Here is a 17,516-nt window from a genome sequence, read left to right on the forward strand (position 1 = left end):
TGTGGAAGCATCAATGGTACCAATAGAACTATTTTCTTCACTTTTCTGAATGTGTGCTATAATATACAGATAAATTAAATGTTAGTTAAACAGAGCAGACTGTTTTATGGCAATAAATTCATAATCTAATCTTACAAATGCAGATCAACTTAATAATTGTTAACTATCTTGTAGTCTTCACTAGGAACATCAAGCAGCCTGCAGTCACCAATAAATGTGGTCATGCCTCACCTTGTAAAAGAGTCCCTTGGCCAGACCCTTGCGGTAGGCGGGAGTCGAGTCCGTGATCGCCGCCTCGGGCTCCAGCTCCTCGTCCAGGATATCCAGGGCCCGCTGCAGCACTCGGACATCAAAGAGCTGCTTGCCCGTCAGGAACTCCTCCGTCTTGGTGGCGTGCAGCTGCACGGGACAAACAACTTGGTCATATGTTCGTCTCTAAAGTCTAATTTCAAAGATTTGATGAATTCTCTCCACGTGTAGTGTACATGATCAGCGTGACAGTCGCTGGTGCTGCTGTTTGAGGATCCAAGCAATCAGGAGTGAACTCGCTACAGTGGCCATGACACCGTGGTAGTCCCGTTGGCCGGCAGGGTAGAAGAGCGTTCACTAGATTGTGTGCCAAACCTCTCTTCCGTGTTCGTATACAGCAAAGGATGTTGATGATGATTGGTCTGTTGGGTGGGGACCCCGACAGCAGTCCGCTACGTGCCAACAGGAGGTTTCACCCTCTCCCTACGTCATCATCACTCCACATCCTGATGCTCAGGTCCCCTAGAAAGACCTGGCCATATCCCGGCACTAAAAGCCATACGGTGAACAGGGTGCTGATTGGTCAAACTACGCCGCGAGTGTTGGACACACTTCCGACTTCGGACTTGAACACCAGTGCTAACAGCATGGGTCAGAAGAATGTTGCCTTCTGTTTTCATGTCAATGGGAGACCTTAGTTTAAGTTTGGTTAACGTTTGCTTTCAAATATTTTATAATCAAGTTTCTGTTCAGTTTTCGTTATGATGTACCTCTGGGTTGGATCATTTAACATTCGCTTCTCAGTGTTGGACGTGACAAATATTGTTATTTCAGTTCCTATGTTACGCTGTTGTTCACCCCTCTTGCAAATCGTGTTTGATCCCCTGCAATGTGCTTATCTGCTCTGAACCAAACTATCTTGTGGGCTCCTGTTCAACTCCAACCAGAGAGCTGCGTAGCCTAGTGCCTACCTTGACTCCAGGTAGCTGTCAGCCTCTAATTGCTCTGCCTCGGTTTCGCATACCATGAATATTCATCATGACCGTGCTCACATAATTTGATTATTCGTGGTTATTGTCATCGCCTTGTCTTTGTTATTCCTCTGCTGTTCTGGGTTGTCAATTCTTACTACAGTCCAGGATAGATAACACAACCAGAAAGGGATTAATCATTACTTGAGCAGTAGCCGAGGTCAAGTTAGATCTGAAGAACAGCCAATTGTAGCCCGACAGAAGGAGTTACCTTAGTCGGAGTTAGAAATATTTCACGAATATGAATGACGTGACGAAGTTTATGAATGAATACATTTAGAAAATACCTGAACAAGGAAACATGTAAGGAGAAAGACAGTTTTGTTCTTGAAAGAACATCACCAGATTCTAAATCGCAATTTTTTAAATACATAAATTAATTTAGAAATGTAATGTTTAAAGTCTGTTGATACGTAGAACTTGTGTTACCGAAGTGCTTCCTCTCTCTGTACGAGTCAGGTAGGGAGTGTGTTTCTGTTGACTTTCTGTTGCGTCATGGTCCAGTGACGTCAACGGTCATGTTAACTGTACTTTCAGCTTTTATTAATAGCGATGTAAGGTGCAGTCTGGTGGTCATCTGAACTTAGCCATGACCGAGACATATTATTATGGTCATTTTATTTTTGTAAAGGAAAAATTGGTTTCTTTTGTAGTATTTGTGTCATTCAAAACCTCTGGTTCAGTGGATTGAAAAAATCAACCTTAAAATAGTGAGTTTCTTGGAAATGCTTGTCAAAAAAATTGAAAAACTCTAACTCCTTCATACTCTTAAAGATATTGAGATGGATTTGTTTTATTTTATTTCCTGACTCAGAAAAGTACAGCCTTTTTGTATCAAAATGAAAATTTCATGAACTGTACTCTGTATCCCCCTCTATTGCCAGTGGACATCACAAAGACTGTAACCTGAGGTGTGAACTTGAAACGAGATAATCACGCTCACTATTTAGGAAAGGAGCCAAGAAATATTAGTCAGATAATATGGAAATTTTAGGGATATATAACTATGTGAAATTGTGTTCAGTTCCACATTCAGTACGAGGTACTTGACACAGCAAAGTGGCACGTACAGAGGTAGTGAACGTGACGTGACAATGGTGATGGCTGCCTGAGCTGAGACAGTCGAGCATGCGAGGGAAGCCCTAAGTTCCGCCATATTCTACTCAAACATGTGCGAGTGAAAACACACTGGCTGCAACTGTTGCATGGATTTTCAAGAGAGGCTAGAGGACAACGGTTTTGCCAGAAACTGATTTTTTAGTGACAAGTCCACTTTTCATTTGTCTGGCACAGTGCACACGTATGGGTCACGCAAAATCCTCACAAAATGGGTGAAGACATCTCAGATTTCCCTAAAGTGAATTTTTTAAATTGCAGTTTCTTCATTTCAAAGGTCTGGTGACCATTTTTGTTTGCGGCACAAGAACAATACACCCTGACACGCTGACGGAGTGGTTACGGCCACGATTAATTACAAGAAGATAGCGAGGACTTCATTTAGCAACAGGATGGGGCTGCACAGTCACCTGACTGGACCCCATGTGATTGTTCTAGGGGTTACATCAGAGGTCATGGTGTATGAGCCCCTATGCCACGTGATGTAGCAGAACTGCGAGAAATGCATTCGTTGGTATTGGCCGTGAGATGCTGAGACGTGTGAGGCAGGGAGTACAGTACAGGATTGATGTCTGTCACATTACCAACGTGGAATGATCCTGTTACTGTGGTATGACTTTGTTTTTTGTTGTGTCCACCACAGTTATTGCACAATGATGTATTTTATACAAATCATTTCTTTAACATATTATCCATTCTTTAAGATAAACAAAAAAATTATTTGTATTTCACAATGTGGCAGAGTTCCTATTCTTATAATTTTTGCTCCTAGATTGAGTCATGGCACAGTGTGGTTCAAATTCTCTCTATCCAACAAAAATAGTGTTCATGATACTTACAAATTCTGCGTTTATTCCTCCATATATGATGTTTGGCTTTTCTATGACTTCTCCTTTGTAAGTCTTCTTCAGTTTGAACATAAATCCAGCATTGACGTAGGCGTGAGCATTCTGAGCTCGGGGCATTATCTGAAACATATGTTACTTTCTCGTCAAGTCTGTACTGTACCTCACTGCAGATTAATCTCCTGTTTACAGTGTCACCTGCTTTATGACCAAATTGCAAGGCGGAATAAAGAAGACCGTGATCACACTCCTGAGTCAGGAGGAGTGCAGTTATCCTCCTTGCAGTGTACATGTCAACAACGATTAGATATCTCCTTGGAAAAGAGTAATGTAAAGGAACAAGTTATGTAGAGAGGAGATGCCTGAGTCCCAGTTTCAACACTCGTAGATGAGCTGTCAGGGCAAACAGATGAACATGAGAACAGCTGATAATCCAGTAGGTGGGGACTGCCTTTTTTCTGTTTGTTTTATGTTGCAAAGACTGAGATAGGTGACGATGCCGTAGGAATGTGAAGGAAGCGACCCTGGCATTAATTAAGGTACAGCCCCAGTATTTCCCTGGTGTGAAAGTGGGAAACCGTCTTCAGGACTGCTGACAGTGCGACGGGACTACAGAAGATCTGCCTTATCAATACTCTACAAAAAACTGTTTAATACACATTATTTAATCATACAAGTTTCGAGAAAACATCATTCTCCTCTTTTTGTGTAGTATTGACAAGGTGGATCACTTCTTTCAATGTATTTTTATTGTTGTTTTGCTATATCTAGGACAATCATGTAATATCTAGATAGTGTTGTTCCTAGATACAGGAAAACAATACTACAAACATATTGAAAGGCAGAAAATTCTCTCAATTATAATGTCAGTACTCTTCGTTCACAGAGCCCGGGCCACTTGCAGACTCGAGCCTCAACTCCGCAGCTCTGCACGACACTCCACTGGACCACAATGGCAATCTCTCAGCAGTGATACTTAACACAACCACAGCAATGCAGCTTAGTTTCTCAAGATATTTCCAGGCAGGAAACCCTCAGCGAAAACATCCATTTAGTGACATCGATTCCTTGCAGATGGAGCCTCAGGACAGCATGTTGGCTATCCTGCAACAATGTCTTACTGAATGTACAACCTGTGACAATAAAGTTCGGTGAATGAAGTCAGAACGGTCCACAACGTTGCTAAGTTGAACATCGTGTGTGTTTAGTGCGTTGGTTCTGAACTGCGAACAGGAACATGAACGACCAAAAGATCAATGTTCAGTTTTGTTTTAAGCTTGACAAGACACCTGTCCTTGAAGTGTGTGTGTACGAGTGGTTCGCCCATTTTCGAGGAGGCCGGGAAAGTGTTTCTGACAACTCCTGTAGCGGAAGACCGGCGACCGCCGTTAGTGATGAAAACATTGAAAAGGTGAGGACATTAATCACGAACTGTGCGCTTCATAGCGGATGAACTGCAGATTAACCGTGAATCTGTGCGACAAATCATTACCCAGAAGTAAGGAAAGAGGGAAACGTGCCACATCACTTGAGTGACGATCAGACGTGTAGAGGCTTCACAGGATTTTCTCGAAATGACGGATGCGACACCAAATTGTCATTGAGGATGAAACCTGGTGTCTCAAGTACGACTCTCAAACGAAACAGCAAAGCATGGAATGGTCTTCTCCGGGATCCTCTCGTTGGAAAAAGGTCAGAGCCGAAAAGTAATGCATCAAACTCGTTCTGAAAGGAAACAGAAGTGACGATATTCCTGACATCCAACGAAACGTGACGAGGCTTTTGAATACCATCCCAAAGGAAGCCTTCTTGCAAAGTTTCCAGGACATGTATCACTGATCTCGGTAGATGATATAGATGCTGATTCCCATAGGGACCCAGAAATATTTGTTCCGAATGAGTAAATTTATAAATAACAATATAGTTGGTTTATTATTGGACATTATAAATTTTCCAGCTAACTCATTCCTGGTTGCCAGCATTTCGCCCCCGTGTGCTAGGTTGGGCTCATCAGCTGGTACCTAGCACACCTACCAAGACTAGGATTTTGTCAAAAAGGCAGATGCGACAACAAATTTCTTGAACTGTATTGTCACTGAGGATGAAACCTGCTGTCTCAGGTACGACCCTGAAACGAAACAGCAAAGCATGGAATGGTCTTCTCCGGGATCCTCTCGTTGGAAAAAGGTCAGAGCCGTAAAGTCACGCATAGTTATGGGAGGGGACAGTAAGGTCACTCTCATGCATTGTTCATCTATGTTGATAGTACAGGACTATTCACCGAACTTTATTGTTACAGGTTGTATTTTGACCCTTTAATTTGAAGAACACCATGGATGTATCATCTGTGTCAAATGAGAAGCATTTTGACCTTCAGGTTCAACCAGAATTGTCCAATCACAGGGCTCCTATGTTGTCGTGTTGTCCCATTCGATGGGAAATTTCACAGTGTTGAATATCACTTGCACCAGGTCAACATAATTTTACTTCATAAAAATGACTGCAACGGAAACAGGTCTGCATTTGAAACGGCTATGGTTCATCTTTCTGATAATAACATGATCCATTGCATTGGTAATATACGGTCCTACATATATTACATGTAATTAATCTCATAATAGAACCGTATTGAGGATACATACATACATACATACATACATACATACATTATCATTATAGACTGTTATGCATTTCAGCGTTAAGTCTGCAAGCCTCTGAGAATTTACTAAACGTCGCCACAATCCTCGATTTGCAACTAGTGTTGTGGCCTCATTTAGTTCTATACCTCTTATCTTTAAATCGTTAGAAATCGAGTCTAACCATCGTCATCTTGGTCTACCTCTACTTCTCTTACCCTCCATAACAGAGTCCATTATTCTGCTAGCTAACCTATCCTCCTCCATTCGCCTCACATGATCCCACCACCGAAGCCGGTTTATGCGTACAGCTTCATCCATCGAGTTCATTCCTAAATTAGCGTTTATCTCCTCATTCCCAGTTCCCTCCTGCCATTGTTCCCACCTGTTTGTACCAGCAATCATTCTCGCTATCCTGAGTCCACCCAGCTTTCGCTCCCGTAAAGCAAAGTTGGTCTGAAAACAGACCGATATCAAGATAGTTTCGTCCGGGAGCTGACTTTCTTCTTACAGAATACTGCTGATCGCAACTGCGAGCTCACTGCATTAGCTTTACTACACCTTGATTCAATCTCACTTACTATATTACCATCCTGGGAGAACACACAACCTAAATACTTGAAATTATCGACCTGTTCTAGCTTTGTATCACCAATCTGACATTCAGTTCTGTTGAATTTCTTACCTACTGACATCAATTTAGTCTTCGAGAGGCTAATTTTCATACTATACTCATTGCACCTATTTTCAAGTTCCAAGATATTAGACTGCAGGCTTTCGGCACAGTCTGCCATTAAGACCAAGTCGTCAGCATAGGCCAGGCTGCTTACTACATTTCCACCTAACTGAATCCCTCCCTGCCATTTTATACGTTTCAGCAGATGATCCATGTAAACTACAAACAGCAAAGGTGAAAGATTACAGCCTTGTCTAACTCCTGTAAGTACCCTGAACCAAGAACTCATTCTACCATTAATTCTCATTGAAGCCCAATTGTCAACATAAATGACTGATTGATTTTAATAATCTACCTTTAATTCCATAGTCCCCCAGTATAGTGAACATCTTTTCCCTCGGTACCCTGTCATATGCTTTCTCTAGATCTACGAAACATAAATACAACTGCCTATTCCTCTCGTAGCATTTTTCAATTACCTGGCGCATACTGAAAGTCTGATCCTGACAGCCTCTCTGTGATCTGAAACCACACTGGTTTTCGTCCAACTTCCTCTCAACGACTGATCGCACCCTCCCTTCCAGGATGCCAGTGAATACTTTGCCTGGTATACTAATCAATGAGATACCTCGATAGTTGATGCAATCCTTCCTGGATAATATATTAAAATTATAAAATTCTTTTATTAACAACCACCTACTCATTACAATATAATACACTCGTTAAATTATAAAATAATCATGAGGTGTCTTAAATAATGGCTTAAATAACGGAACATGTTTCGTTCGGCATAGCGAACATCATCAGCCGTTAATGTACAAAGACTAGGTAAGGGCCCTGAACTTAAGTGATCAAAATTGTTAAAATAACAATGTCGTAATAAAAAGTAATATGATAACATTAGACTTAATTAGTAACAGTATGTACAGATCAACAGCGAGAATTTGTGGTGAAATACATTGAACGATGGCAGTCTGTGGAGTTACAACAATCATGGGATTGTTAAAGTAAAAAAACAAATATTGTAGACATCTAAAATATACGTCAATGCGTGAAGCGTGGATTAATTATTGACGATGGAGTTCTTTCAATAGTGCGAAAACAAAAGTTGAAATAGAATTAATTGAATAGTACGAGTCAAATAGAACCGGTCAAAAGGCGCATGACGACGTAACCAAGGTTGATATGACGTGATCTCCGGTAGTTGCGAATTCTGTAGGAGAGACAATCACAATGCCAGAAGGAAATACAAGTTGGACCAGTCCACATTCACGCGCTAGCAATAAAATTACAACGTAGAACATCAATGATGAACTCATTAAAGAGTAACTGCGATCTTGAATATAGGGAGAGTTCAGGCAATCCGTAGATAAATGAACCAGAATTATGGCACAATTGGAGTTTGAAATCTGGATTAAAAGAAAAGGGAGGAAAATGAAGTTATGTTATAACGGAAAATGAAGAAGGAGAAAAGAAAAAAATTGAAAGAGGAGGCTTACCCTTGGGACTAGTGTGAGGTGTTCGCTAGCGTTGGCTGCGTGGAGCAAACTGGCGAGTAGCTTTTAGCGCTGTGAAGAGGAGGCGTACCTCCTGTTGATTGAATCGGATAATACGATTACAGCGCTCCTCCGGAGACCTCCGGTAGTCCTCCGATTGAATTCACTGGCGGAAACAAATGCTTTGATGTGGGCAATGTTGCAACGGTGATCTTCGGAGGAATTACAATTTAGATTTCAGTACTAATTCCACAGATGCATGTGTTCCCCTACGTTTGTCATTCAAATGATGTAGTCGTTTCAAGATCGCCGCATTTTTTGTTACGTTATGAACAACAGATTTCGATCTGCTGACGTTCAGTTTGCAATAGGTGCAGGTGGATAGAATACTGTAGACTGAATATTGGCATATATTATACTGTTGCAAATGCGTTAACAATATTATTAATACTGGCAGTAAAATAGTTTAAGTGGTAATTATATTCCATTGCATGTAAACATGTATTATATACGATGTTCTTACATTAATTATACTCGTAGCTCATTTATTACGGAACAGTACATCCGGCTCCATGGCTAAATGGTTAGCGTGCTGGCCTTTGGTCACAGGGGTCCCGGGTTCGATTCCCGGCAGGTTCGGGAATTTTGACCTTAATTGGCTAATTTCGCTGGCGCTGGAACTGGGTGTATGTGTCGTCTTCATCATCATTTCATCCACATCACAACGCGCAGATCGCCTAAAGACGTCAAATCAAAGGACCTGCATCTAGTGAGCCGAACTTGTCCTCAGACACTCTCGGCACTAAAAGTCATACGCCATTTCAGTTTTTACTGAAGAGTACGAACTGATTGAAACTGGTTATATGCTGTACCGGGCTGAGTAGTTCAGACGGTAGAGCGCTGGCCTTCTGAGCTCAAGCTTGCGGTTTCAATTCCGACTTTGCTCGGCGGTACCTGAAGGTGGTCAGGTGTACCCGCAGTAGCTGCGATTGGGAATTAGAAGTAGGGGGGCAAAAAATGTAAAGACAACAAAGTACCCCAGCTTGTGGGATATAGCGGGGGCGGGGGTATAAACGTTATACATTAAAACTGAAGAAAAAGGTACTAAATGGAATTTCGACAGAGAGGTAAAGATTCTCAGCCTACCAACTTACCTGTGTTGATAATATTTATTTGAGATTTTGATTCAATACTATACAATAAAACTTTCACGAGAGGAACAATATTACACATGTATTACAATTAAATAGACGTACGGCGTGATTATATAATTAAAATCATTTAGTATTTGACTACAAACTAAAAAAAAACTAAATGGACTGCCAGACTAACGAATGCACGCGTACCCTTCCTCACAGCACATACAGTCTCCACTACAGTACTCGCTGTGGCGCTATACAAATCGGTTACCCGCGTGAACGACTTTGTTGCGTATTTCCGCCAATAATTTCGTTATTAATTAAAGCAAATAATTAGCTGATAAGACAACAGGGCTTGTACAAATTGCTTGTTTTAATAATTCCTATAATTCCTTGTTTCATCCAGCTAAAATGGAATACAAATGCAAAGTTTTCTCCACAAAGTAGGGGGGCGACTGTCCCCTCTCGCCCCCCCCCTAATCGCCGCTACTGTACCGGCACATGAAAGAACTCCTGTGGGACAAAATGTCGGCACCTTAACGTCACATAAAACCACAGAAGTGGTTATGGGAGTACAATAATAATAATAATAATAATAATAATAATAATAATAATAATAATAATAATAATAATAATAATAATAATAATTGTTAAAGTGGTTTGGTGGATTAGCAGAGGTGAAAGAAGGTGCGGGGGTGAACAGGTCTCAGGCTACGAAATTAAAGTTAATTTAAAATTTAACAAGGTTATATTTTCTTAGCAAAATCAAGAAATAACAAGCATGGCAGGTACAGAGCAGCAAAGCAACAAAGAACAATTACAGTATTAACAGGATTTGGGCTTCGAGCCCCGGACTCACAATTCTTCGGCAACTAGCCCAACTTTACCCCAAAACAAGATTTAACAGAGGGGCAGAAAACCCCATTCATGCCCAGGAGCACTTGCTCTAAATTACACAGAAAAGCCTCATCGAGGCATACACACTCAATTTTCAAAAAAGAGCCACTCGCTCTCAACTTTAAGCCTATCAAAGGCCACACCAAACTCCCCCTTCAAGTTGTCCTCTAAGGACATAGACACCGGGGTAAAATACCCAACCTACTGAGGTCTATCAAGTGAAAAAAAGGTTAATTACATGACCTCCAAAATAACAATTTGAGAGGAGGCGATCTGCACTCCTAATACCTTTTGTTTAAAACCTAATCTGGCTCTAGGCCGCTAATGCAAGGGCTAATCCCATACTAAAGAGGTGACTTTAGAAAGAAACAATTTACATTACGTTAAGGAAGAATCGGTTGTGAAAAATAAGTTCACCTCAAAACAATATGAGTGGGAGCTCGAGAGGGTTAAGCACTCTCTATCCCAATATGTAGCTTAAAAGAGAATAGATACTAAGAGTCTTTACATTTTAGGGAAAAGTTACATGGTGGAAACGCTTCGGACGCGCCCCGAGAGTTAAACTGCTGAGCTAGCAAGAAAAGAAGTTATTAAACGGCCATTACCTTGTCGTTGAACTGCTGCCCGAAGAAGGAGGCGCTTCCCGCCCCCTGCTATGTACTTTACACTTTGAAAGTTGGTACTGAAGTGGCGCAGAGACCCGAAAATCAGCAGTTTATATACTCTCGCGGAAAGTTCGAGGCGTTTCAGGAATGAGAACACCCGCGCACAAAAACTTTATTGGCTAGGGTTAAGCAAGACATTCAAGTTGGAGAAGATACACCTGATTGGTTATAAATTAATTAAAGAAATTCGGGATTGGCTAAATTCAAAACAAGGGGAAAGAAAGGGTTATACAGCCAACTTAAACAATAACAGAAAGAAATTTAACAAGGAACAAACTTTTGAAATAAAAATTTCTCCAAAAAACAGTTCTTTCACTTCGCACTAGGGTGCACCATTGTAGTTCTTCAGTAGTGTCCTCTAGAAGAAAAAGTTCACACTTCTTACTACAGGTAAAACAAAAATACATCGAAAACGACCCAGTTCAGAAACTTCAAAATTTCCAAGTAGTGACATCTTCTGAGAAACTTGAAAATTAAAACATTAGATAAAGTTCAGACTTCCTCCAGTAGGGGAGTTTCAACTGGCGCAAAGTTTGAATTAGCGGCGTGGAGGTGTACCGCCCGGTACAATAATAATAATAATAATAATAATAATAATAATAATAATAATAATAATAATAATAATAATAATAATAATAATTGTACCGGGCGGTACACCTCCACGCCGCTAATTTAAAATGTGCGCCAATTGAAATTCCTCTGCTGGAGGAAGTCTGAACTTTATTGACGGTATTAATTTTCAAATTTCTCAGAAGATGTCACTACGTGGAAAATTTGGAGTTTTTGAACTGTGTCATTTTCGACGTATTTTTGTTTTGCTTGTAGTAAGAAGTGTGAACTTTCTCTTCTAGAGGACACTACTGAAGATTAACAATAGTGCACCCTAGTGCGGAGTGAAAGAACTGTTTTTTTGGAGAAAATTTAATTTCAAAAGTTTGTTCTTTGCTAATTTTCCTTCAGTCATTGTTTAAGTTGGCAATATGAACCCTTTTCTTTCCCCTTGTTTTGTATTTAGCCAATCCCGAATTTCTTGAATTAATTTTCCACCAATTATGTGTTTCTTCTTCATATTGTGTAGGCTTTTCCTTGGTTAGCCAATACAGTTTTTGTGGGAGGGTGTTCTCATTTCCCTAACGCCTCGAACTTTCCGCGAGAGGATATAAACTGCTGATTTTAGGGTCTCCGAGCCACTTCTGTTCCATCTTTTCGTGTGTAAAGTACATAGCAGTGGGCGGGAAGCGCCTCTTTCTTCGGCGGCAGTCAACAACCAGGTAATGGCCGATTAATTACTTCTTTTCTTGCTTGCTCAGCAGTTTAACTCTCGGGGCGGGTCCGAAGTTTTTCCATTATGTAACCTTCCTTAAAATGTAAAGAAACTTGTATCTATTCTATCTTTTAAACTACATATTGGGATAGAGAGTGCTTAACCCTCTCGAGCTCCCACTCATATTGTTTTGAGGTGAACTTATTTTCTCAACCTATTCTTCCTTAACATTATGTAAATTTGTTTCTTTTCTAAAGTCACCTCTTTAGTATGGGATTAGCCCTTGCAGCAGTGGCCTAGAGCCAAATTAGGTTTTGAAACAAATACATTAGGAGTGCAGATCGCCTCCTCTCAAATTGTTATTTTAGAGGTCATGTAATTACCCCTTTTTTTTCATTTAATAGACCTCAGTAGGTTGGGTATGTTACCCCTGTGTCTATGTCCTGAGAGGACAACTTGAAGGTGGAGTTTGGTGTGGCCTTTGAGAGGCTTAAAGTTTGAGAGCGTGTGGCTCTTTCTTGAAAATTAAGTGTTGTATGCCTCGAGGAGGCTTTTCTGTGTAATTTGGAGCAAGTGCTCTGGAACATGAATGGGGTTTTCGGCCCCTCTGGTAAAACTTATTTTGGAGTAATGTTGGGCTAATTGCCCTAGAAGTGTGTATTCGGGGCTCGAAGCCCAAATACTGTAAATACTGTAATTGCACCTTTTGTTGCCTTGCTACTCTGTACCTGCCATGCTTGTTATTTCTTTATTTTGAAAAGAAAATATAACCTTGTTAAATTTTAAATTAATTTTACTTTCGTAGCTTGAGACCTGTTCACCACCCCGCACCTTCTTTCACGCATAACTACCACAAAAACACGGTAACAATAATAATAATAATAATAATAATAATAATAATCCTTCAATCAATTTACCCTCCAGGGTTGGGTGTTCCCTCGGACGCAGAGGGAGATCCCACCTATACCGCCTCAAGGACAGTGTCCTGGAGCGTGAGACTTTGGGTTTTGTTTTATGTCGCACCGACACAGATAAGTCTTATGCGACGATGGGATAGGAAAGGTCTAGGAAGTGGAAGGAAGCGGCCGTGGCCTTTAATTAAGGTACAGTCCCGGCATTTGCCTGGAGTTAAAATGGGAAACCACGGAGAACCATCGTCAGGGCTGCCGACAGTGGGGCTCGAACCCATCATCTCCCGAATACCATCTTCAGCGTTGCCGGCAATGGGGTTCGAATCCACTATCTCCAGGATGCAATCTCACAGCTGCGCGCCCCTAACCACACGGCCAACTCGCTTGGTCGTACCGACTGTAACAGCCTGCCTGTATATTGGTGGGAAGTAGCTGGGGTGTAAGATAACTTTCTTCTTTAGCATGCCATTCCTCTGGTTCATACATTTTCTGATATATCTGGTACGTAACACACTGGTTCATCATTGTATTCGAGCTATTCAATCCCTACTCTGAGCCACTGATTGGAATGAGTAGTATGCATATTTAACGGAATAATGACAGAGGAGTGTTCACGGCAGTCTGCGACCTGGTTATTCCATCTCTGGAACTTTGGACTCTTAGATCGGCACCGTAGTACTGTTCGTTGAAATTGAGAAAGTGCGCGGTTTTTCATTTGATCGAGTATTTTATATGATAACATTGCTTGCAATCGCTACATTCCTACTTACGTTTTTGTAATGACCTATGTTGAATTCAGTTAGGAAAACCACCAAGTCAGTCTTTCTGAGAATCCCGTAGCGAAGCACGGGTACATAAGCTAATAATAATAATAATAATAATAATAATAATAATAATAATTGTACCGGGCGGTACACCTCCACGCCGCTAATTCAAAAGGTGCGCCAGTTGAAACTCCTCTGCTGGAGGAAATCTGAACTTTATTGACGGTATTAATTTTCTACCTTCTCAGAAGATGTCACTACCTGTAAATTTTGAAATTTTAGAACTGTGTCATTTTTGATGTGTTTTTGTTTTGCTTGAAGTAAGAAGTGTGAACTTTCTCTTCTAGAGGACACTACTGAAGAACTACAATAGTGCACCCTAGTGCGAAGAAAAAGAACTGTTCTTTGGAGAAAATTTTATTTCAAAAGTTTGTTCTTTGTTAAATTTCTTTCAGTCATTGGTTAAGTTGGCAATATTACCCCTTTCTTTCCCCTTGTTTTAAATCTAGCGAATACCGAATTTCTGAAATTAATTTTCCACCAATAATGTGTTTCTTCTTCGTCTTGTGTAGGGGTTTCTCTTTTTTTCTCCAATAAAGTGATTGTGGGCGGGTGTTTTCATTCCCCTAACGCCTAGAACCTTCCGCGAGAGTATATAAACTGCTGATTTTAGGGTCTCTGAGCCACTTCTGTTCCATCTTTCAGTGTGTAAAGTACATAGCAGGGGGCGGGTAGCGCCTCTTTCTTCGGCGGCGGTCAACAACAAGGTAATGGCCGATTAATTACTTATTTTCTTGCTTGCTCAGCAGTTTAACTCTCGGGGCGGGTCCGAAGCTTTTTCCATTATGTAACCCTCCTTAAAATGTAAAGAAACTTGTATCTATTTCATCTTTTGAACTGCATATCGGGATAGAGAGTGCTTAACCCTCTCGAGCTCCCAATCATAATGTTTTGAGGTGAACTTATTTTTCTCAACCTATTCTTCGTTAATATAATGTAAATTGTTCTTTTCTGAAGTCACCTCTGTAGTATGGGATTAGCCCTTGTATTAATGGCCTAGTGCCAAGTAGGTTTTAAAAACAAAGTGTATTAGGAGTGCAGATCGCCTCCTCTCAAATTATTATTTTGGAGGTCATGTAATCAACCTTCTTTTCATTTAATAGACCTCAGTAGGTTGGGTATTTTACCCCTGTGTCTATGTCCAGTGAGGACAACTTGAAGGTGGAGTTTGGTGTGGCCTGGGAGAGGCTTAGAGTTGAGAGCGAGTGGCTCTTTTTGAAAATTGAGTGTTGTATGCCTCGTGGAGGCTTTTCAGTGTAATTTGGAGCAAGGGCTCCTAGGCATGAATGGGGTTTTCTGCCCCTCTGTTGAAACTTGTGTTTGGGGTAAAACTGAGCTGATTGCCCAAGCATTGTGAATTCAGGGCGCGAAGCCCAAATCCTGTAAATATTGTAACTACCCTTTGGACTTGCTACTTTGTACCTGCCATGCTTGTTATTTCTTTGTTTTTGAAAAGAAAATATAACCTTGTTAAATTTTACATTTAACTTTAATTCAGTAGTTGGAGACCTATTCACACCCGCACCTTCTTTCACCTCTACCTACCACGGAAAGCTCCGTAACAAGTGGTAGCAGAGCGTGGTTGAATGGGTCTCATTTTAGCCCCTTTTGACGGCTAAATATTGTTCTGTTCCGAACTCTAACCATTTTCTCAGTTGCTGGAATTTTTGAGGTTTTCAAAATTGTTCTGTCACCATGCCTGGCCCTCGCGATGTTCTTCATCTTAACTATTTGCGCAAGGAGGAGTTGATCTATGAATTAACTATTAGAAATGTACAATCTGGAGGCACGGTTGCAGTAGACACAAACAAGCTTAGAGAATCCCTAGATTTGCCCATTTCCATCCCCAATTTGGGAGAGAAAGAAATTGACGACTCTCTTTCCACGATCACGGAGAACATTACTGGGCTAGCTTCTGTAGTTAGTTTTTTTGACGAAAATGATCCGTCTCCTAATCAAATTAAGCGTGTGCAAGCTAGGCTGTTTCATTTTTCAAATAGAGTTAACGATCTGTTGTCTCTAAAGTTGAATGACGTTCAGAAGAAGGAAGCTAGTACGCTGCTTGAAAATATGTCTGAATTATCTAGCAAGGTTACTCAATTGTTAACTGGGGAAGTTCCTCCCAAAACTGATCAACCCGCCACGTTGAATGCTGGGAGCGAGGAAGAGCCTCCTAAGGGAGAAGTCAATAGGATAACCGTTGCCGCTCAAACTATCTCTGCCCCATTAGACAACGAGTCTGAACGTCGTAACTCATTGACTAATGTACGTTCTGAATTAACTTCCTTGCCACTTAAACCTTTACCGACTATGTCACCCGGGTTTAGCAGCTTGCCTCATCCATTGGCAATGTTGCTCAGAGGTATCTCTAAGTTTTCCGTTAATACCACCAGTGAAGTAATTTCATTTTTAAGATTTCTAGTTGAATTTCAGGATCATGCCCTTGTGTTTTCTCTTTCTCCATGTCAAATTTTGCAAATTATCTATCCTTATGCAATTGGTATTCTCTCTGACAAAATAGTAAGAGCCATAGGTGAACAGTTATCTATTGAAGATTTTCATGCACACTTGCTTGCAAATTTTATTCCTGCTCGCGCGAGGTCATCTCTGATCCAGAAGTACTATTACCGTGTACAACGCTTGGATGAAAACTTGGCTGATTTCATACAGGATATTAAGTTTTATACTAGGGTGTTTGCCCTTCATTTTCCCGAAGATCAGATTGTACAGGCTATTGTAGAGGGAATTTCACCTCCCTATAGGTCATATTTGTGTTTCGCGGCGTGCCCGCAAACTTTCTCTGAACTTGAAGCATTGGCCGTCTCAGCGGAAGGAGTTAGATACGCAGATTCATTGCGTGTAGCGAAAGAACCCCCGCCTTCTTTTAGTAATACTCGGCCTCCACCTCGCCGACCAGTCACACCCCGTAAATGCTATGCTTGCGGGTCGCCCGACCACCTTCGGAACAAGTGCCCATTGCTCAAATCTAGTGGGACAAGGAATGGAGCTGGTTCATCACAACGCTGTTTTAAATGTGGGGCTTTCTCACATATTGCCAAGAACTGTCCCAATTCGAATAGCACCCCCTCCTGCTCAACTTCTGGTGCAACTTCCAACAACAATATAAAGTGACTAGTGTCTTCGGCTGAGTCGATTAATCCATCTTCCCGAGACTCAGCCCCGGGTAAACAGATCGAAAAATCAGGGAACGAGCAATTTTCAAATTCATCTTTGGAATGCCCCAAAGAGTGTCTTAGGATTGCGGCAGATACTCCCGCACCGGTTACTTTTCTTAAGATTGAGTTAAATAAGGAACCTGTAACAGCTCTCTTAGATTCAGGCAGTGTTTGTTCGATTATTTCGGCTGAATGGTATTCTAAATTGAAATCTGTTTGTAAACTACCTGACTATGTCTCATCTCCTGTTCAATATGTTTCGGCTAATTCATCTCCATTAGAAATTCTAGGTTCCGTACTGGTCAAAATTCGTATTTTTAAATTTACATGGAAAACCAAACTGTTTGTGGCTAAGCACTTGTCTTGCCCCATCATACTGGGAGCGGACTTCATTTCTCACACTGGTCTTGTGCTCGATCTTCAGAGTAAGTCGTGCACATTCAAATTTGCGTCCAAATGTAAAATTCCCTTGTTAAAGTGTAATTCTGTGTCATGTTCATCTATTTCGCCTACCCAGGATGAGATGTTGTTAGACCTTAGACATCTACCTGAGGAGCAGGCTGATAGTATTCGTAAATTATGTCAGTCATT

The 17,516-nt window shown here is 41.0% G+C and overlaps 1 protein-coding gene across 5 annotated transcripts in view; it reads right to left on the reverse strand.

Annotated features, from left to right (window-relative positions):
* LOC136883355 (uncharacterized) overlaps nt 1–17,516 on the reverse strand; it is a 647,239-nt gene that overhangs the window by 305,442 nt on the left and 324,281 nt on the right. For 4 of the 5 annotated variants that reach the window (XR_010861242.2, XM_068229694.1, XM_067155607.2 and 1 more), the window contains 2 exons: nt 3,236–3,364; nt 232–399 (listed from right to left, as the gene is read on the reverse strand). Coding sequence is in view for 4 of the 5 variants with exons in the window: in XM_068229694.1 (XP_068085795.1) it covers nt 232–399; nt 3,236–3,364 (297 nt within the window). In the remaining variant the exon portion in view is untranslated. The remainder of the gene's footprint in view (nt 1–231; nt 400–3,235; nt 3,365–17,516) is intronic. The other variant, XM_067155608.2, reaches the window with a different exon arrangement.

Source organism: Anabrus simplex, chromosome 11 (assembly GCF_040414725.1).
Source record: "Anabrus simplex isolate iqAnaSimp1 chromosome 11, ASM4041472v1, whole genome shotgun sequence".
Classification (NCBI taxonomy): domain Eukaryota; kingdom Metazoa; phylum Arthropoda; class Insecta; order Orthoptera; family Tettigoniidae; genus Anabrus; species Anabrus simplex.